Source organism: Rhinoderma darwinii, chromosome 2 (genome assembly GCF_050947455.1).
Source record: "Rhinoderma darwinii isolate aRhiDar2 chromosome 2, aRhiDar2.hap1, whole genome shotgun sequence".
Taxonomy (NCBI): Eukaryota; Metazoa; Chordata; class Amphibia; order Anura; family Rhinodermatidae; genus Rhinoderma; species Rhinoderma darwinii.
The window spans coordinates 313,808,931-313,831,440 of record NC_134688.1 but is presented as its reverse complement, the minus strand read 5'-3'; the positions used below and the strand labels follow the sequence as shown (position 1 = coordinate 313,831,440).

General features: G+C 41.4%; 1 protein-coding gene across 1 annotated transcript in view; it reads right to left on the bottom strand.

The window, feature by feature from the left end:
- Nucleotides 1-22,510, bottom strand: part of MPC2 (mitochondrial pyruvate carrier 2) — a 102,196-nt gene that overhangs the window by 25,706 nt on the left and 53,980 nt on the right. The window contains exon 3 of the mRNA XM_075850636.1: nt 5,649-5,733. Within this exon, the coding sequence (XP_075706751.1) occupies nt 5,649-5,733 (85 nt within the window). The remainder of the gene's footprint in view (nt 1-5,648; nt 5,734-22,510) is intronic.

Below are 22,510 nucleotides of genomic sequence, written 5' to 3'. Positions count from 1 at the left end.
TAATGAGCGGCGGTTCAGGCACTGAAGACAGAACATAGGGGTGTTTGGTAGTGCGCCCGCCATGTTCTGTTATTAGTGCCGCCGCTCATTAGTGCAGTGCCGGGCGCATCGCATCATCCTGACCCCGCACACTTATCAGGACTCAGGAGCGCGGCAATGACCATCACACAGCCGCTGCCTCGTTCTCATACATTCATGTATTACAATACAGCTAAGTATCAAATACATGAAATAACGGTATCTAACCGTTTGGGGATGCAGAGTATCGAAACCGTATCGAAGTTTCGATGCTTCGTGCATCCCTACTCTAGAAGTTTTAGCTCTAATATGCCGCTCTAACTGGAAAGTCTAAATTTTTAAGGATCTAGCCAAACAAGTAGCAGCAATATCTGGCGTAAAGGCCCAAGTCGAAGCCACCAATGTTCTTTTTAATTAGTAATCTGCTTTCCTATCCATAGGGTGTGAAAGGGATCCTGGGTTTTCAAATGGTAGTGCATTTTTTCTACTTATTTTGGCTACTGGGAGGTCTAGTCTAGGAATACTACCCTAATCTTTGCAGACTTCCTCCACAAAAGAAAACTTCAGTTTTAGGATCTTGGGGATATCTAATTTTTTCATCAGTGTAATTCCATTCATATATAATAAGGCTGGTCACACTTTTACGGATGGGAAAGGTTTTGTTTTCTTGGTCCTAGGCCCTCAAACATAATATTATGGACAGAATGGGGTTCCTTAGGGTCATCAATAATCATTGTGACTCAGACCGTCTTAAGCTAATCAACATCCTCAGCGGAGAACAAATTCTTTCCTCCCCAGTCCTCTTCGGAGGAATCAGAAAAGCTTAGCTCTTCATCGAACGCGTAATTAACCTTGCTAGAAGAGTCAGAGAAGTTCATCCGGCCAGTAAAGGTACTAGGTAAATCTTGCTTCTCTTTTAAGGATTTAAGGGAATTCCTAACCGCAGTCCATACAATATCTTTGAGGAATCCACTAGCCTTGCATCTAGTATCAGTGATAACCTTGTCTACACAGGATTGACATATTTTGTATAAAAAGCTGCTAACTTGCCAATGGCAGGATCAAGACCACCTCCGCAGAGGGAAGTGGTGCCCGGGCGAGGAGGGAGTAAACGTCCCAGGCTTAAGAATACCCCTAAAAAGGACCAGGTAAGAATCTGCTATCTGTAGAAAAGTGTTTGTCAAAAAGGACAATCCCATCCAGAGGACAGGAAACCTGAATGGATATGTGGAGAAGTCTCTTCTTTTTTTTTTTTTTTTCATCTCATCAGGCTTCCTGTATAACAAACAGGATGTCTCTCCAGGGGTGCGGTCATAGGTTAAAGAGGCTCTGTCACCAGATTTTGCAGCCCCTATCTGCTATTGCAGCAGATAGGCGCTGCAATGTAGATTACAGGAACGTTTTTATTTTTAAAAAACGAGCATTTTTGGCCAAGTTATGACCATTTTTGTAGTTATGCAAATGAGGCTTGCAAAAGTCCAAGTGGGTGTGTTTAAAAGTAAAAGTCCAAGTGGGCGTGTATTATGTGCGTACATCGGGGCGTTTTTAATACTTTTACTAGCTGGGCGCTCTGAAGAGAAGTATCATCCACTTCTCTTCAGAACGCCCAGCTTCTGGCAGTGCAGACACACAGCGTGTTCTCGAGAGATCACGCTGTGACGTCACTCACAGGTCCTGCATCGTGTCAGACGAGCGAGGACACCGGCACCAGAGGCTTCAGTTGATTCTGCAGCAGCATCGGCGTTAGCAGGTAAGTCGATGTAGCTACTTACCTGCAAACGCTGATGCTGCTGTAGCCTCTGGTGCCGGTGTCCTCGCTCGTCTGACACGATGCAGGACCTGTGAGTGACGTCACAGCGTGATCTCTCGAGAACACGGCTGTGTCTGCACTGCCAGAAGCTGGGCGTTCTGAAGAGAAGTGGATGATACTTCTCTTCAGAGCGCCCAGCTAGTAAAAGTATTAACAACGCCCCGATGTACGCACATAATACACACCCACTTGGACTTTTGCAAGCCTCATTTGCATAACTACAAAAATGGTCATAACTTGGCCAAAAATGCTCGTTTTTTTAAAAAGAAAAACGTTACTGTAATCTACATTGCAGCGCCTATCTGCTGCAATAGCAGATAGGGGCTGTAAATCTGGTGACAGAGCCTCTTTAAGTGGTAAAAGTTAGTGTCCATTTAATAAAACCCTAAAATGTTCTTCAATTCGATAAAAAGTAAAAAAAAAGGTTAAAAAAATAAATTGTGGGCCCTTTAAAAAAGTAATTGTCAGAAATTGTGGAGGGTGATTAGTAGAAATCTATTTAGTCATATTTTTTTCTCCACGTATTCACAGAAGAAAATGAAATGTGTGAAATGCAGAGGGATAAAGTAAACTCACCATGTTACCTGTCTAACCCAGGATGAAGTGCAAAGCTGCCTTAAAAAGATTAAAAAAGAAAAAAAAAATCACCAAGTCCAGATGGGATACATCCCCATGTTCTAAAGGAATTAAGTACAGTGATAGACCATTACTTCTAATATTTGGGCTATATTCACACGACCGTGAAAACGGATCAACTGTCAGTTTTTCATGGCCGTTTCGTATCAGTGGGTCTCCAAATTTTAATCCATTTCCCAGCCTCATCTATTTGATATTAGTTGGTTTTTTTTAACGGCCATGAAAAACGGATGGCATTCATCAGTGACGTCAAGGCCTTTCCCAAGAAAGGAGTTTCTGGCCAGAGAGTCTGCGATATATGTCTATATATGGAAAGTGAAGTCAAAGGCTTCCCGGGCTCAGAGCTTAAAGTAGCGCTGTGCCTAGACAGTCCCCTTGTGAGGACCATGATCAGTTTTTAAGGGCCATCACAGAATTGATTTCTGAAAAACAGATCCATTGACGTTAAGGGGCCACATTCTATTTTTTGGACGACCAGTATTCACGGGCCATTTTTCACTGTCATGTGAATATAGCTTTAAGGATTTCATCATGACAGGATCGGTTCCAGAGGACTGGCACATTCAAAATGCGGTGCAAATATTTAAAATGGGGTTAAAAAGTAAAAGCAGGAGACTATAGGCCTGTAAGTTTAACCTCTATTGTGGGTAAAATACATAATGGTTTTCTAAAAGATGCTATACTGCAGTATCTTAATGAAAATAACAACATATAACTATATCAGAATAGGGTTATGAGGGATTGGTCCTGTCAAACGAATTTGATCAGCTATGAGAAAGTTCTAGACTGGACCGGGGCGAATCATTGGATGTAATTTATCTTGATTTTTTTCAGAAAATTTGAAACTAACACATAAAATTGGTTGATAACAAAAAGATTGCTGGACAGGGGGAAAATGTGTATCAGTGGGTAAGTAACAGGCTCAGTGATAAACAGATGGTGGCTATTAACGGTTCAAACGCAGATTTTGTTACATTTACTAGTGGGGTAACACAGGGGTCAGTATTTGGCCCCATTCCATTTAATGTATTTAATAATGACCTTGTAGACGTAGATTTCACAGTAAAATAAAAATAATTTGCAGAGGATACTAAACTGTTAAAATTAACACAAATGAGGACATTATTATTTTACAAATGTATCTGGAGAAGTTGGAGGTTTGGGCAGAGAAGTGGCAAATGAGGTTTGACACTGGTGAATGTAACTTGGAAAGGTAAAATAGGTGACCATTACTTAGGCCAGATTCACACGAGCGTGTTCAGTCCGTGCTATACGGTTCACAGGTCGGCTGCATTTCCCGGACTAAGCACACTGCAGGGAGCCGGGCTCCTAGCATCTTCGTTATGTATGACGCAGTCCCTGCCTCTCCACGGAACTACTGTCCCGTACGGAAAACATGTACAGGACAGTTTTCCCGCAACGAGGCAGCAACTTCTAGCGTCATAGATAAAGATGACGATAAGAGCCCGGCTCCCTGCAGTGTGCTCAGTCCAGGAAATGCGGCCGACCTGTGAACCGTATAGCACGGACTGAACACGCTCGTGTGAATACGGCCTTACTAAATGAGAAAACACTGGGTAAAACGGTCATGGATAAGAACCTAGGAACTGTAGCATACAGGGGGCAGGCAGTTGCTGCCAAGGCATATAAAACTATGGGGTGCTTTAAAATGGGCATAAATGAACAAGACGGGAACCTAGTTCTACCACTTTATAAATCTCTAGTAAACTCACACATGGAATATTGCGTACAGTTTTGGGCACAAGAATGACTGAGCTTGAGCGGGTACAAATGAAGGCAACTAAAGTAATAAATGGAATGGATGGGCTACAGTACCCAGAGAGACTATCAAAATTAGGGTCATTTAGTTTCGAAAAAAATACAGCGGAGGGTTGACCCGATAACTATGTATAAATATATCTAATGTCAATACAGAGATCTTGCTCATGATCTACTTATACTTAGAACAGAAACTATAGAAATGGGCATCCTTTACTTCTAGCGGAAAGAAGATTTCTACACAAACATAGGTTTTTTTTTTTTACTGTAAGAGCAGTGAGACCATGGAACTCTCTGCCAGGTGGAACCTTTCATGGCAAATTCACTAAAAGAGTGCCAAAGGGGCCGGAATGTTTTTCTTGAGTATATAATATTATACGTTATGGGCACTAAATTACTGGAGATTGGATCCAGATATTTTTTCAGATTACCATATTAAAGTCAAAATGGAATTTTTGTTCTCCAAGATGAGGAAAGTTCGCTTTTGCCTCATGGTTTTTTTTTTTTGCCTTCCTCTGGTTCAACAATACAGGGTAATAGGCTGAACTGGATGGACTTTTTTTTTCTTCAGCTTTACATACTAGGTTACTGGTTGCGTCGTTGTTAGGAATACGGTTATTACTCATGTACACACAACAGCTTGTTTATTGATAAATGTTTGACCATTAGTCAAATCATATCGAATTCAGATTTTTATCTGGATAATCTTTCCATTAACTTACCGAGTATAGCGACATTTCTTAAAATCTGGCCGATTATGAAAAAACTTCAGTAATAATAATGTAAAAAAAAAATTGCAATTCCATAACCAATTTTATTTATAAAAATGAAAAAAGAAATCACTTTAGGCAGCTCTAGATGGCGCAGCAAAAAAACAAAAAAAACAAAAACCCTATGTACCTGCATATTTTGGGCCTTTCCCTTCTTTCTAGCTTCTTGGTGTGAGGTCAGCTATTATGTGTGCTTTGAGCCAATTCGATATGTTCTTCCCTGCTGCTCCTCTTCCAGCAGGAGTCTCACAAATACACTGATGGGGTGATGCTGCTGCAGCTTTCCCCTTGCTTAGACATTTGTTGCTGGTGCCTCTCTATCTGCATTATTTTCTTTTGAAGTCTATGATAACGCCCGGCTGGAAAAACTATTTTTATATGTAATCAGAGTACTGGAATTGAGTAACTGGTTTCTAAAGTCTAGTAATTTCTCCATTCCGGATTTAACCTTTAGTTTTATAGTGGTTTTTCCTGCACAATTTTAAGTCATTTATTATTCTAAATGAGGAAAATGTTCAGGTAATTCACATACATCATCCGAGTATAAATAGATTATAAAATGATACTTTTCAGAAATTACAAAATATGATAGAATGATGGATAAAAAAAAAAAAAAAACAACATACACAACTTACCAGTAGCCGTGAGAACTCCAGACTGAGCTGGGCTTAATTTATCTGCTGGTCTGGTCATATCTGCTAATCCAGCCATCACTAAGCCCTATAGTTTATGCCAAATACAAAATAAATATTTACAATATTGCAGGGTGATAATAGTGAAATTAAATTTATTACAATATTTTTCACAAACAAGTAAACACACACACACACACACACACACACACTGCATTAGTTCTGCAATCCATAGGAATACACAGAATTGTATGTACAAATTGTATCAGATTTTCATGCGACTGCTGTGTGACGAATGTAGTAACCGCGCTCCAATTTTTACAATTTGCGATTGCGGTAGAACGCAGAGCGCTATTGGTGCTAGTGTTTAACTATGGGGACGCATGAAATTGCACAGGTACGCGTTCTTTCATGTGCATATGCTTTCTCAGTCAAATCTATCTAATGTTTCATGTTTATGCGATTGTGACATTAGTGGTGCAATAAACAGCAAGTGGACGCCTGTATTGCATAGTACTGTTGAAAAAGAGACACATGTCCATCAAATTCAACCAAAGGATGGGAGAAAGGGAAGGTATGAAACAAGAAGTCTACACAATGACATAGGAGCTGGTATTTTTTTCGCTCTAGGAAATGATCTAAGCCTTTTTTTTTTCTTTATCAAAGTTTATTAAATTTTCAATACAAACAAATAACAACTTCAATGCATTTGAACGAGTGGCAGTTCAACTGAACCACTTTACATAAGATTTTTGCATACAATGCGAATGTTATACATGTTATACATAAAGAGCATATGCATTATTGGCATCAAGCAGTGTACCTTGCGTAAGAACCATTCAATAAGGCACAAATAAGTACTGAAGAATTAGCACAATATAATCAATCTGATGTATTATATAATATAGTGCAAAAAAAAAAAGGAAACATAATAAAAATAAAATTAAGAGACAGGGGGGGGGGGGGGGGAGAAAAGAAAAACAAAGAAAACGGAAGAGGGAAGGACCGTGGGACAGGTAAGATATATAGTGGAGAGGTAGGGGGGGCCTCTGATCAAGACGTACGGACGCCAAAGAAGATTTAGGTGTGTTCTTCCAGCCAGCGTGGCAGGGCTTCGCTTTCTGCAAACAGAATCCAGCTCCTCCATGTAGCCATGAATCTGTCTCGTTTGCCATTGTCCCCTGCCAGAAGGCCTTCCATTCTCATGATATGAGTTAATTCGGTAACCCATTCACGAAGAGAGGGGCATCTCGTAGATTTCCAGTGTCTAGGGATCACGCACCTAGCTGCAGTGAGAAAGTGCCTGAAAATACCTTTATTCAAGGCTGTGACGTTGCCTGGTAAAAGGGACAGTAGTCCAATGGCAGGTTCAATAGAAGTCTGGGAATCAAACAGCACATTATATAGTTCGAATATGTTAATCCAGAATGGAGATAATATGGGACATTCCCACCATATGTGCAACATGGTTCCCAAAGCGGTAAGGCAGCGCCAACATTGGTCAGACACGGAGGGAAAAGCTTTATGTAACAAGACCGGGTATCGATACCAACGGGTGAGAATTTTTTAATTCTTTTCCTGTGCGTAACAGGCTGATGGCAGTTTATGGGTAAGCAAAAAAATTTTTTGCCAATCCTCCTCCTGTATGTGCAACCCCAATTCGCGCTCCCACGCCTGTACATATCTAAGTTGAGACAGCTCAGAGCAGTCACGAAGAAAGACGTGCATTGTTGATAACAGTTTGGTCGGCATGGAGGGTATCAGTAGGAAGACTTCCAGTGCTGTTTTGTCTAAGGTGATAGCCTCATTGTCTGGGAAAGAGGAAATGTATGCCCTAAGCTGTAGATACTCCATCCAAGATAGTCTTTTGTGAGGACACGATTCCCTCAAGGACAGTAAAGTGGGGAGCTCATGAGTGTCAGTAAGTGTGGAAGCTAGTCTGAGATTGTCCTGCTTCTTCCAAGAAAGAAATTCCTCGACTCCCACTGCCGGTGTAAAGTCTGGATTGTCAAATAAAGGAGTGAAAGGACCAGGACAATGGGTTAGATTAAGAGCCGCTGCCTCCCTGTCCCAAGCCACTAAAAAGTTTTGAGTTAAAGAGGCTCTGTCACCAGATTTTGCAACCCCTATCTGCTATTGCAGCAGATAGGCGCTGCAATGTAGATTACAGTAACGTTTTTATTTTTAAAAAACGAGCATTTTTGGCCAAGTTATGACCATTTTCGTATTTATGCAAATGAGGTTTGCAAAAGTACAACTGGGTGTGTTGAAAAGTAAAAGTACAACTGGGCGTGTATTATGTGCGTACATCGGGGCGTGTTTACTACTTTTACTAGCTGGGCGTTCTGATGAGAAGTATCATCCACTTCCCTTCAGAACGCCCAGCTTCTGGCAGTGCAGATCTGTGACGTCACTCACAGGTCCTGCATCGTGTCGGCACCAGAGGCTACAGTTGATTCTGCAGCAGCATCAGCGTTTGCAGGTAAGTAGCTACATCGATTTACCTGCAAACGCCGATGCTGCTGCAGAATCATCTGTAGCCTCTGGTGCCGATGTGTCCTCGCTCGTCTGACACGATGCAGGACCTGTGAGTGACGACACAGCGTGATCTCTCGAGAACACGGCTGTGTCTGCACTGCCAGAAGCTGGGCGTTGTGAAGAGAAGTGGATGACACTTCTATACACAACGCCCAGCTAGTAAAAGTAGTAAACACGCCCGGATGTACGCACATAATACACGCCCAGTTCTACTTTTGCAAGCCTCATTTGCATAAATACGAAAATGGTCATAACTTGGCAAAAAATGCTCGTTTTTTTAAAAATAAAAACGTTACTGTAATCTACATTGCAGCGCCTATCTGCTGCAATAGCAGATAGGGGTTGCAAAATCTGGTGACAGAGCCTCTTTAACGATGGTAGCACAGAGGTGTTTCTGAGCTGTTTGGCCATCCATGGGAGAGATGTTGGTCGTAAAGGGGAAATTTCAAATTCCAAACGAACACATTGTTTGTGTGTATATGATCTAAACCAGTCAGCGATTCTCATCAACAATGCAGCAGAGTGATATTTTTTAAAATCTGGTAGCCCCGCCCCGCCCTCCAATTTTGGTTTACAGAGCACTTTCAGGCTTATTCGGGGGTTTTTAGATCCCCAAATAAATTTATTTATGCTTCTATGTAACTGACGGAAGTAGGGTTGAGTTGCCAGAATCGGGACCGTCTGAAATAGATATAAAAATCTAGGTAAAATGTCAATTTTTACCGCATTAATTCGGCCAAACCAAGAAAGGCGAGCCGAAGAGTATTGCTCCACGTCTTTCATTGTGCGATGCAATAAAGAGGTGTAATTCAGACGGAACAACTGTCAAATCCGTTGGGATATTGATTCCCAGGTACTTTAGAGATTTTTGCTGTCATTTGAATGGGAAGTTTTGTTTTAATTGTTCCACCAACTCACTGCTGAGGGAGACATTTAAAGCTTCAGTTTTAGAGTAGTTGACTTTGAAGTTGCTGAGCTGACTGAAACGTTCGAATTCCTTAAGGATGGATGGCAGAGTCACAATAGGTTCAGTTACATATAAGAGGAGGTCATCTGCATACAAAGCAAGTTTAGTATGCATCGATCTCACGTTTATTCCTTTTATGGAAGAGTTTTTCCGTAATGCACTAGCCAAATGTTCCATGGTGAGCACGTATAAGATAGGGGATAACGGGCATCCCTGTCTAGTACCATTTGAAATATGCAGTGGATCTGATAATAGCCCATTCACGCGAACCCTGGCTGTGGGTTTTGTGTATAAAGACATTATTTTTCCAAGCATGTTGTTGCCCAAACCAATTTGTGACAATGCCCTCCCAAGGAATTGCCAACTTACCCTATCGAACGCCTTTTCGGCGTCTGAGAGCAGGCAGGTAGGGATCCGTTGTCGTTGTGCATAAGACATGAGAAGGATGGTCTTGTTTGTATTGTCTCTAGCCTCTCGTCCCTTGACGAATCCCACCTGATCATCGTGGATGAGAGACGGTAAAATAGGAGACATGCGTGATGCAATGATCTTCGCAAATAATTTGACATCCACGTTGATCAGTGAAATCGGGCGGAAATTAGGGCAAGACGTAGGGTCCTTTCCCGGTTTTGGTAGTAATGTGATGTGTGCCTCTAGCGACTGTTGGAGTGATGGAGTTGAAAACCCTTGTTAAAAAAGGAATTAGAAACTCCTGGAATGTTTTGTAGAATTTGTTATTGAAACCGTTAGGTCCCGGACTCTTTCCCAATGGAGAGTCCTTAAAAGCTTGCAGCACTTCGTCCTCTGTGAAATCGGACTCTAACATATCAGAGTCTGCATGGGAAAGAGTAGGGACTGGAGTCTCATTCAAATACTCATCTATTTTGGACTGTAATGTTTCCACTGGAATGTCATGTAAGCTACCCTTAATATTGTATAGGGAAGAATAGTATTGCTGGAAACCCATGGTGATGTCCTTGGGATCAGAAACCACCTGCCCTGATGCTGTATGTAATTTAGGGCTATAAGCAGCCTGTGATCTGGGATGCAGCGCCCTTGCGAGAGGTCGTCCACACTTATCAGCGAGTTCATAAAAGTACTTCCGATTCCTGTCTCTATACCTCGTGTATGTTTGGTCGAGCAGCTCCCTAAGTTGGTTCCTAGCAAGGCTGAGTTCTGAGAATGTAGTGAGGAGTTGCGTGCGTTTATGTTGGGTCTCAAGGACATTGATCTTATCTAATAATTTGGTCATTTGGGCTCCTTTCTCCCTCTTCAGGCGTGACCCATGTTGAATGAGAACTCCTCTTAAAGGCATGGTGTTCCCCGAAAAACATGTTTTTTTTTTAAAAATTAAACATTTAGTGGGTGGGTGATTAAACATGGTTCAAATTTTTTTTATTTTTTTCACGAGTCAGGAAATAGTCAGGAAATATTATAAATTAATTCTAATTTATAATACTACCCATTTTTGGTCACTAGATGGAGCTAGTTCCCAAAATTGCAGCATTGCAACATTGGGTTAAAAGCCCTCGCTCTAGTGAGCTCTCAGCATCCCCCCCTCCTTTATCCTGGCTAGTGCCGGGATAAACGAGGGGTTTGAAAAGGTTTAACCTCCTACACTGTGTGTCGCCATTTTTTGAGGTAACCCACAGTGTAGTAGGTTTACATACAGTAGTAAACACACACAAACACTAACATACATTGAAATGTCTTACCTGCTCCTGCCGCCGCGGCTCCCTCCGGCCCGTCCGCTCCCTTTGCTGCCGCTGTTCCATGTGCACAAGTCCGGAAGCCGCGACCGGAAGTAGTAATATTACAGTCCGGCCGCGACTTCCGGTCCACAGGAAAATGGCGCCGGATGGCGCCAATTTCGAATAGGACTGTGTGGGAGCGGCGCATGCGCAGTTCCCACACAGACGCCGTACACGGACGTGAATGGGACGGGAGCCGTTCACAGTCCCTATGGGACTGTGGCTGCCGTACTCCATGTCTGTGTGTGTCGTTAATCGACACACACAGAAATGGAACAAAAAATGGCAGCCCCCATAGGGAAGAAAAAGTGTAAAAATAAGAAAAAGTAAAACACAAACACACAAATGAATAAAAACGTTTTTATTAAAGCACTAACATCTTTAACATATAAAAAAAATTATTTGCCATGACACTGTTCCTTTAACACACATTTCAACGCCTCCCATTGCAGTGGTAGGGCTGTTGTGTCAGCTGTATGATTAAGAATGAAGGACTGAATAGAGTTCTTCATTGCGGTCAGACTGTCGTTTAGGAGGTTGTCATTCAGCTTCCAGTTCTTACAATGTTTCGGCTTATCTGGGATATCTAAAATCAGATACACCGGAGCATGATCCGACCAGAGTACATTCCCAATCATTGTGGTGGGTTTCCATGTGAGGAGATGGTGGCTGAGAAGGAACATGTCAATTCTACTATATGAATTGTGCAACGCTGAAAAGTAGGTGTAATCTTTGGTTTGTGGGTGGAGCGTGTGCCACACGTCGACTAACTGCATTGTATGTAATGTAGATGATAAAGCTGACAAATGTGACCTAGGTACCGAGCTTTTACCAGACGAAGAGTCAAGATATCTGTCCAACACTAGGTTAAAATCGCCTCCAATTACCAGCAGCCCTTCTGAGAAATCCTCCAGCCTACGCAACAATGACCTGCACACCTTAGCATGATCCCGATTAGGCAAAGTTAGCCAACGTAATCACCTTGCCATGTAGAGAAATTTTGACAAATAAGTAGCGACCCTCCGTGTCTGACGCCGTCGCCAATACCTCGTGCAATAGGGACTTATGAATTGCAATACTAACCCCTTTGCTTTTGGACTCCGTATTCGTGCTATGATACCACTTGGAGTAATATGGAGTGCTAAGACGAGGGATGTGTGCGGTTTTAAAATGGGTCTCCTGTAAAAACAAGAGTTGGACCCTCTCTTTATGCATGTCATAAAGGATCTGTGCGCGTTTTTCAGGAGTATTAAATCCCCTGACATTCAGAGTGCACATCTTTAGGGAGGCCATCCCTTCACACTAAAAAGGCAGGAAGGGGGGAAGGGGGATAAGTTTAGGTATAGGAGAAATTAAAACAAAAAATACAAAAGAAAACGAACTTCGAAAATGAAGTATAGAATAGGGGTGAAAACCCACTCTCTGATTTCTAAATCAGAGAGATATTACAAACCAAGTAACACTGGCGAACCAGTGAATCCCTTATTGGAAGAGTGTCTAGTCAGGAACCTAGCGAACGCTTAGACTATCACCCCAGCAATATTACTGAAAAAATATAGCAGGAAGAACAACATGAAATAATACAATATGAATAAGTATCAAGAGAACAGTATAGTATAGCACCAAAAGGAGCTATGGAGAACACCCGTTAAGCGGTATTATCTAAGGCAGTATGGTATGCCCCATGAGATGGTGCGGAACCTTAAATATACATTCAGAGGCAAATATTGAAACAGTGTACCATTAAAGTGACACATTTATGAAAAGTGCTAATGAACCTCGTCTATCTCTAACCGGAGCACAGTTGTATAAAAGCATATCACATCAAGGTATTCGTTCTAGATTCTCTCAAAAAACACCATGAACCCTCAACCTGTGTCCCTGTAGAATGAATACAAATAGGTATGAGAGTTCCGCATCAAAGCCGGCAAAGGGCTTATAATTATGCTACCTGTGGGTGAGTATTTATACTCACGACCACCACTTAATTTTCTGGAACCGGTTCCATCTGTCGTCGCTCCTGACGCCATCCACGAAGGGCTGGAGATCTGCCGCGCCGACCTTGGTGCGCTCTTTGGGGAAGAAACGGAGTTGAGGGCCAGTCCAATATGGAGACTCTTGGGATGTCTAACGCCTCACAAAACTCTGGAATGTCGGCTAGCTCCCGGACGAAGAAGAGAACGCCATCTTTCCTGACTTGAAGCTGGAACGGATATCCCCAAGAATATGGAATCCCATTCTCACGCAGAACATCCAGTAAAGGGCGCAAGTTCCTACGTTTATCCAAAGTCATTTTGGAGAGATGAGATAAGAGTTGAAGTTTCGTCCCCTCCCATACAATATCGCCTTTATCTCTGGCTTTTCGTAATATTTCTTCCTTCAGCGTGAAGTAGTGAATGCGGCACAGGATATCTCTCGGCCTATCAGGGTCTGCGTTTCTAGGACCCAGAGTGCGGTGTGCTCTATCAATTTCCAGAGCAGATTCAGGCTCATGTCCCAGGAGAGAGTTGAATAGGCCCTTCAGGGTAGGAACTATAGAGGCAGTGCTATATGTCTCCGGCAGGCCACGGACACGCAAATTATTCCGCCGATTGCGGTTTTCATGATCTTCAGCGATATTAAACAGCATATGGATTTGCTGAGTATGTTGCTCCAGTGTCGACTGATGTGCTGCTTGTGCCTGAGAAGTCGCTGTAATATCTCCATCCATGCGCTGTACCTGGTCTGTAAGCTGAGAAAGATTGCATGTCAGCGCCTGAATCTCAGATTTGTACGTTGTCTCCAATCTGCTCACATAAGCTTCCATGTCTCCCTTTGTTGGAACTGCAGCAAGTTGTTGTTTTAGCTCCATAAGTATATTCCCTGAAACAGAGATCATATCGGTCGCAACCATTTGCGTGGTTAGGCCTGTGTCATTCTTCTGAGGAGACGAGGAGCTAGGAGAGGAGTTTTGGGCTGGAGATGGGGGAGCTATAGGAGAAGCGTTCTGTACTGTGCTTCCATTTCCCCTGGTCCAGCGTTCAGGGCCCGGCGGCGCCATCTTGGATTTCTCTCCCCTCACTGTGTCGCCAAAATACCTGTGAATACCTCCGGTTAGTGCCCTCGATTGTGGTCTGGACGGTGTGCCTATATGCCTGGGTGTTCTCCTGCTCATCGGGGTGCCGTTTGCCTCTGCCTTCTCATGCTAAAGAGCTTGCTGGGATGAAGTCTGTAGCGGAGCTCTCAGTCCACACGTCCGCTCGGCGCCATTACCAGGCCACGCCCCATCTAAGCCTTTTTTAAAGCCATCTACTGTCCCTGCTGTGACCAGCTCCTGCGGTAGACTATTCCATAAATTCACAGTGCTCACAGTAAAGAAGGCTTGTCGCCTATGCAGATTGAACCTTTTTTTCTCCAGACGGAGGGAGTGCCCCCTATTAGCTTTGTTGCTCTTCTTCGTATTTTTTCCAACTCCAGGGCATCCTTTCTATGAACTGGAGCCCAGAACTGAACTGCATATTCTAGATGAGGCCTCACTAATGCTTGTAGTGGTAATATTATATCCCTGTCCCACGAGACCATGCCTCTTAATACACGACAATATCCTGCTGGCCTTTGAAGCAGCTGATTGACATTGCATGCTGTTATTTAGTTTGTGATTTACAAGTACACCCAGATCGTTCTCAACAAGTGAATCCGCCAGTGTAGCTCCCCCTAGGACATATGATACATGCAGGTTGTTGGTACCCAGATGCATAACTTCACATTTGTCCACATTAAATCTCATTTGCCAAGTGTATGCCCAAACACTCAGTTTGTCCAAATCAACTTGTAATTTATGAACATCTTCCATTGACTGAAATATATATAATATCAAAATGACAGTTATAATACATTAAAACTATGAACGTAGTGTAATGTATTATAGCAGTGGTCAGTGCTGCAGGTCTTCAAGTCGCCCAGTGGGAGGAAAAAAAAAAAAAAAAGTTCTAAGTTCAAAAAAAATAAAAATAACGTTTTTGTGCCCCAAACATAGTGCCAATAAAAACTGCAACCCATCCCGCAAAAAACAAGCCTCACACAGCTTTATTGACTGAAAAATAAAAAAAAGTTATGGCTCTCAGAATATGGTGACAAAAAAAAAATAAAATTTTTATTGTGCAAATGAAAAAAAATATATAAATACAGTATCGCCATATTTGAACACTGTTTTTAGTCACCTTGCTTGCCAATAAAAAAAATAAAAAAAAAAATGGTACCAATTAAAACCACAGATTTTCCCGCAACAAATAAGCCTCAAACCGCTCCAGTGGAGAAAAAATGAAATCATCAGTGTGACACTGGCCACAGATCTGCAGATTATTTACCCCATTATTATACCCGAATGTACTCCGCAGAACTTACATATGCCCCCACATTATAAAACGGAAAGATTAGTAAAAACCCAAACAGAACTACCAAGCAAAATCTGCGCTACAAAAGCTAAAAGGACGCTTCCTCCCTTCTTAACGATACAGTGTGCCCAAACAGAAATTTACCTCCACATATATGGCGTTGCCATAACCGGGAGGACCCGCTTAACATTTTATGAGGTATCTGTCCTCAGTGGCACAACATATTGTGCAGTAAAATGACAGTAAGGGAAAATTGCAATTTTTACTATACTTACCATCCGTTACGCATTAACAAATTCATGCACCATGACATAATAGCACGTTGTGGTGTGTGGGGTGATGTATGGAACGGGCTCACATGCTGAGCAGCTCCATATTCTGCGGGTGTCAGCTGTGTATTACAGCGGATTTCCAGGACAAACGTTCAGGAACTAACGATCGCTGGTTCAAGTCCCCTAGGAACACTAATAAAATGTGTAAAAAATTTAAAAGTTCTTCGTAGTAAAAAAAATAAAATTATTTCTTTTAAAAGTAAAAAAAAAAAAAAAAAAAAAAAACACACTACCATTTTTCTTCTAAAGTAATTTAGAAAGTAAAAAATAAAACAAAATTGGTATAGCTGCGTCCGTAAAAGTCTGAACTATTACAATATACCAATATTTAACTCACACGGTGAACGGCGTAAAAAAAAAAAAAAACAAAAAAAAAAAACAAAAAAAAATCAACAAAATATGTGGTTTTTGGTCAACGTTGCTCTAATAAAAAAAATGCACTAGAAAGTGATCAAAAAATTGTCTGTACCAAAAAATGGTGCTAACAAAAACTACACCTAGTCCCGCAAAAAATAAGCCCTCACATCTTTCAATCGACCAAAAATGTAAAACAAGTTATGGCTCTCTTAATGTGGTAAAACAAAAACAATTTTTTTTTAACAATTTCTTTGTAAAAGTAGTAAAATATAAAAATAAAAAAAAACCACAAAATTTAGTATCGCTGTAATCGCATCGAGACGCAGAATAAAGTTAATTAGTGGTTTTTACAGCTCGACGAAAGCCGTAAAAACAAAACCCAAGAAACAAATGGAGGAATCCATTTTTTTCCAATTTCAGCCTGCAAAAAAATAAATAAAACCCTCACACCACTCTAAGACTAAAAAAAATACAAAAAGTTATGGCTCTTGGAAGGCGGAGAGTGAAAAACGGAAAAGCAAAAAATGGATCAGTCCTGAAAGGGTGGGGTATAGACATATTCTGAAGAAATTGCTTAACAAATGTTGGGTGACTTTTTATCATTATCCATTGTGAAAATGAAATTTTTTTTAAAACTTTTTAGTGGAAAAAATGATCATATTAATGCTCATGGCCTCTCAAATTCTGCAAAAGACCTGTGGGGTCTAAATGCTCACTATACCCCTAGATAGATTCCTTAATGGTAGTAGTTCCCCCAAATGGGGTCATTTATGGGGGGTTTCCACTGTTTTGGTCACTCAGGGGCTTTGCAAATGTGACATGGCGAGGGAAAAGGATCCAGCCAAATTTGAGCTCCAAAAGCCAAATAGCGCTCAATCCCATCTAAGCACTGCCGTGGGTCCAAAAATCTGTTTATTACCACATATGGGGGTACTGCCGTAATCGGGAGAAATTGCTTTACAAATATTGGGGTTTTTTCTCCTTTATTCCTTCTAAAAAAAAAAAAATCAGAAAAAAAAAGTAGATTAATTTTCGTGGCCTAATTCCACTAAATTCTTCACAAAAAAAAAAAAACGGTGGGGTCAAAATGCTAACTATACACCTAGATAATTTCCTTTAGGGGTGTAGTTTTCAAAATAGGTTAATTTTTGGGGGGATTCCACAAGACCACTTCAAACCGGACATGCTGCCTAAAATATAAAACAAAGGCGGCCACAAAATCCACTAGGTGCTCCTTTGCTTCTGTGGTCTGTGTTTCACATGTGGGATATTTCTAAAAAAAAAAACAAAACTGCAGAATCTGGGAAATAAATATTGAGTTGCGTTGCTCTGATAAAACCTTGTGCGTTACAAAAAAAAAAAAATTACAAATTAATTTCGGCAAAAAAAAAATTTATGAAATTTGTAAATTTCATCTCTACGTTGCTTTAATTCCTGTGAAAAGCCTAAAATCTTTAGAAACTTTCAGAATGCTGTTTTGAATACTTTCAGAATGCGGTTTTTAAAATGGGGTGATTTATGGGGGTTTCTAATATACAAGGCCCTCAAAGCCACTTCAGAACTTAACTGGTCCCTGAAAATAGCATTTTAAAATGTTCCTCCATTTTCACGAAGTACAAAAAAAAATAGTGTAGTACCGTGTTAGCCAGAAACAATATGCAATGTTAAATACTTTTGTGTCAAAAAAGATAAAAGTATTTTAGGTATGATACCTTTATTGGCTAACCATAAAAGTACTATATGCAAGCTTTCAGAGCACAGAGGCCCCTTAGTCAGGCAATTTACAAATGAATGACTGAGAAAAAACAAAAACGCAACATTTAAGAAGTTTAAACAAAGACAATTCATTAAGATAAGCTGGGGCAATAACGGAGATTATAGGGGTGATGACTTAGGAAATGTTCTTGAAACATTGAGAAATTGCTGCTATAGTTCGAAGCCTTGTAACGCGCTAGAAGAATAAAAGGACATTCAAAAAAACTATGCAAACAAGGTAGACACGTGGGAAAGGTTAAAGAGGCTCTGTCACCAGATTTTGCAACCCCTATCTGCTATTGCAGCAGATAGGCGCTGCAATGTAGATTACAGTAACGTTTTTATTTTTAAAAAACGAGCATTTTTGGCCAAGTTATGACCATTTTTATAGTTATGCAAATGAGGCTTGCAAAAGTCCAAGTGGGTGTGTTTAAAAGTAAAAGTCCAAGTGGGCGTGTATTATGTGCGTACATCGGGGCGTTTTTAATACTTTTACTAGCTGGGCGCTCTGATGAGAAGTATCATCCACTTCTCTTCAGAACGCCCAGCTTCTGGCAGATCACGCTGTGACGTCACTTCCCCAGGTCCTGCATCGTGTCAGACGAGCGAGGACACATCGGCACCAGAGGCTACAGTTGATTCTGCAGCAGCATCAGCGTTTGCAGGTAAGTAGCTACATCGACTTACTGATATTTTTGCTGATATTACTTTACAGATTTTATTAAGCTCTTTATAATTTACAAAAGCTAGAGCTGTATCCTCAGATTAGTATTTTTCAAATGCCCTTTTTTGTCATATATTGCCATTTTTACAGAAGGTGTAAGCCATGTGGGGTTTGATTTTAGTGGTTTATACTTCTATAGGAATACATTTTGCACCATAATTACCCAAAGTAGATTTTACCATTATTTGACATTAGTTCTTCCCAGTCTATGCCCTGAATTGCAGCCCTCATCCTGGGGAAATTGGCTCTCTTAACCCCTTCCCGACATTTGACGTAAATGTACGTCATGGAAAGCATTGACTTCCCGCAAAATGCCGTACATTTACGTCAAATGTTTGGCACCGGCTCAGAAGCTGAGTCGGTGCCATCATCGTCGGATCTCAGCTGTATCTTACAGCTGACATCCGACTGCAACGGCGGGGACCGAAATTAGCTTTGATCCCCGCCATTAACCCCTTAAGTGCAGCACTCAAACGCGATCGCTGCACTTAAGGTGTTTGCAGCTCATCGGAGCCCCAGCAATTAAATTGCCGGGGTTCCGGTGGCTGCAATGGCAACCGGAGGCCTAATACTGGCCTCCCGGTCTGCCTAGCACCGAAGTCGGTCAAGATCCGCCCGGCGGCGGAGCCTGATCGGCTTCCGTAGCTGCCGGCAAGAGGCAGGAGCTGATCCGGCGTCATCAGCGGTGGAAGTCAGCTGTACTGTACAGCTGACATCCACCTGTAACGGCAGGAACCGGAGCTAGCTCCGATCCCTGCCATTAACCCCTTCGATGCAGCAATCGAAAGCGATTGCTGCATCGTAGCGGTTACTAGCAGATCGCCAGCCCTGACAGGCAATCGGGACTGGCGACTGCTGTTATGGCAACAGGAGACACAATGGTCTCCTGCTCTGCCATTACGGAAGCCGATTTAGGCCCCACCGGGAGGCGAAGCCTAATCGGCTTGCTGTCAGTGAATGACTGACAGATCTAATACATTGCGCTACATAGGTAGTGCAATGTATTAGAAAAAAAAAAATCTGACCGTTGGACCTTCAAGTCCCCTAGTGGGATTTGAAGAAAAGTGTAAAAAAAAAAAAGTGCAAATAATAAAAGTTTGAAAACAATAAACGTTTCAAGTAATCAAATAAAACACAAACCCCCTTTTACTCTGATCAAGTCCTTTATTATTGAAAAATAATAAACCATATGTATTTGGTATCGCCACCTGAGGTATCAAAATATTATATTATTTATTGCACGTGGTGAACAGCGTAAAAAAACAAAAACGTAAAAAAAACTTTACCAGAGTTTCTGTTTTTTGGTCACTTTGCCCTACAAATATTAGAATAAAAAGTGATCAAAAAGTCGCACGTATCCAAAAATGATACCTATAAAAACTATAGCTCGTCCCGCAAAAAACAAGCCCTCATACACCTCCGTCGACAAAAAAATTAAAAAGCTATGGTTCTCACAACTTGGCGACAGAAAAAATACATTCTTTTTACAAAAGTAATTTTTATTGTGCAAAAAGTTGTAAAACATAAAAAAGTGCTATAAATTAGGTATCACCAGAATCGTACTGACCCACAGAATAAAGTTAACATGTAATTTATAATGCATGGTGAACGCTGTATAAAAAAACAACGAAAAAAGCTGTGCCAGAATTGCGTTTTTTTGTTTACCTGGCATCCCAAAAAATAGGATAAAAGGTGATCAAAAAGTCACATGTGCCCCAAAATGGTACCAATAATAACTACAGCTCGTCCCGCAACAAACCAGCCCTCATACCGCTACGTCTATGAAAAATAAAATTAGTTATGGCTCCAATAAGTCAGGAAATAAAAAAATATGCAGTTGTGCAGGCCCGAGGGGAACATTTCTTCAGTTTGAAGAGGCGATTTATCAAGGACCTAAAATTAGGGAACCAGGAAAGGGAGGGCCCAAACATATCCGCTGGAAGCGACGGTGCCCGTATTATACCAGGACAACACTTCCCAGCAAAATTCCTCAAACTACAAAAGGTGCAGAGTGTGGACCAAAAGGGGGATAAGAAATTACACCATTTATCAGTGCGACACTGGCCTGTGCGGAAAGGATTGCTTCACAGCGTAACACACATCTATGGATTATTTTTATTTTTTTTATACCACCCGACTATGCCCCTTATATACTCCGCCCCGCTTACATGTACCCCCACATTATAAATGGAAACACCAGCAATACTCAAACAAATATAGTACCAAGCAAAATCCGCTCTCCAAAAGCCAAATGGTGTCCCTCGGCTCTGAACCCTACAGAGTCTCCAAACAGCAGTTTCCTTCAACATATATGGCATCGTCATACCCGGGAGAACCCTTTTAACAATTTTTGGGGTGTGTGTCTCCAGCGTCATAAGCTGGGCATTACATATTTGCCACTGAATGGCATATCTAGGGAAAAATATAAATTTTTGATTTGCACCATCCGCAGCGCATTCATTTATGGAAAAGACCTGTGGGGTGAAAATGCTCACTACACCCCTTAATAAATGCCTTGAGGGGTGCAGTTTCCATAGTGGGGGTCACTTATCAGGGGTTTCTTTTTATTATTTCACATCTGAGCCTCTGCAGTTGTGAACCAATACTTTGTAAATCGCCAAATTAGGCCTCCACTCCGCATGGTACTCTTCACTTCTGAGCCCTGTCATATGTCCAGACAAAAGATTAGGGCCACATGTAGGGTGTTTCTAAAACCGGGAAACACCGCATAATAATTAGAGAGCTGCCTTGTTATGGTGGCACAAGCCGGGCACCACATATTGGCATATCTATGGAAAAAGATCCCATTTTCACTCTGCAACAGCGAGTGAACACTAATTTCTACAAAACACCTGCAGGGTTAATATGCTTACTACACCCCTTGGTAAATGCATTGAGGGGTGTAGTTTCCAAAATGGGGTCACTTCTGGGGGGTTTCCACTGTTTTGGGCCCACAGAAACCAATCCAGCAACATCTGCACTCCAAATGGCGGTCCTTCCCTTCTGAGCCCTGCCGTTTGCCCAAACAGCAGTTTATGACCACATATGGGGTATTGCCGTACTCGGGAGAAATTGCTTTACAAATTTTGGGTTCTTTTTTTCCTTTATTTGTTGAGAAAATGAAAAAATTTGCGCTAAAGCTACGTCTTATTGAAGAAAAAGGACTGTTTTTATTTTCACTGCCTAATTCTAATAAATTCTATGAAACATCTGTGGGGTCAAAATGCTCACTACACCCCTAGATGAATTCCTCAAGAGGTGTAGTTTCCGAAATGGAGTCCCTTTTTGGGCGTTTTCATTGTTTTGTCCCCTCAGGGGCTTTGCAAATGTGACCTGGCCTCCGCAAATCATTCCTGCTAAATGTGATCTCACCCCCGGACGAAGGCATTCCTCGCCGAAACGTGCGTCGGGTGTGATGCCAGACAACAGTGTGCTATAATATGGGTAAGCTGCTCTCACTCAACTGCATGTGCACTTTATACTAATGATTTATGCATTATCAAATGTTAGGCTACATTAATGAGTATAACCATATACCATCATTTGGGACCTTACACAAGCCTTTTTTTTGATAAGTATACCCAGGTGTTAGTAACTTATTTATTTATCTATTTATGTACCTTGGTCTCATATATATCCTTGTTATGCATATGCTATTACAGTAGCCCCATTATACACGTGTCTGGCTTCTCTTTCCACACTGTGGTAGTCATCCTTGTCTTTTTAAACTTGAGTAAATATATTTATTTCTTGTATTGTGTAATAAAAATTATAATTCTTTATTTAAATTTGGTCTTTGACTCAATTCTTTTAGGTTGTTCTTATACAGTATGAGTCATTGCTAATGTTACCAGCAGTCATGGGTATTCACTGGTATATGCCCTTTTCCCCCCATATATTATTTGAAGTAATTTACTTTGTGTGACCTTCAAGGGGTATTTTGGTTGTCCTTCGCATTGGTTGTGTAAATGTGATCTCAAAAAGCCAAATAGTGCTCTTTCCCTTCTAAGCCCTGCCGTGTGTCCAAACAGCCGTTTATTACCACATGTGGGGTATTGTTTTACTCGG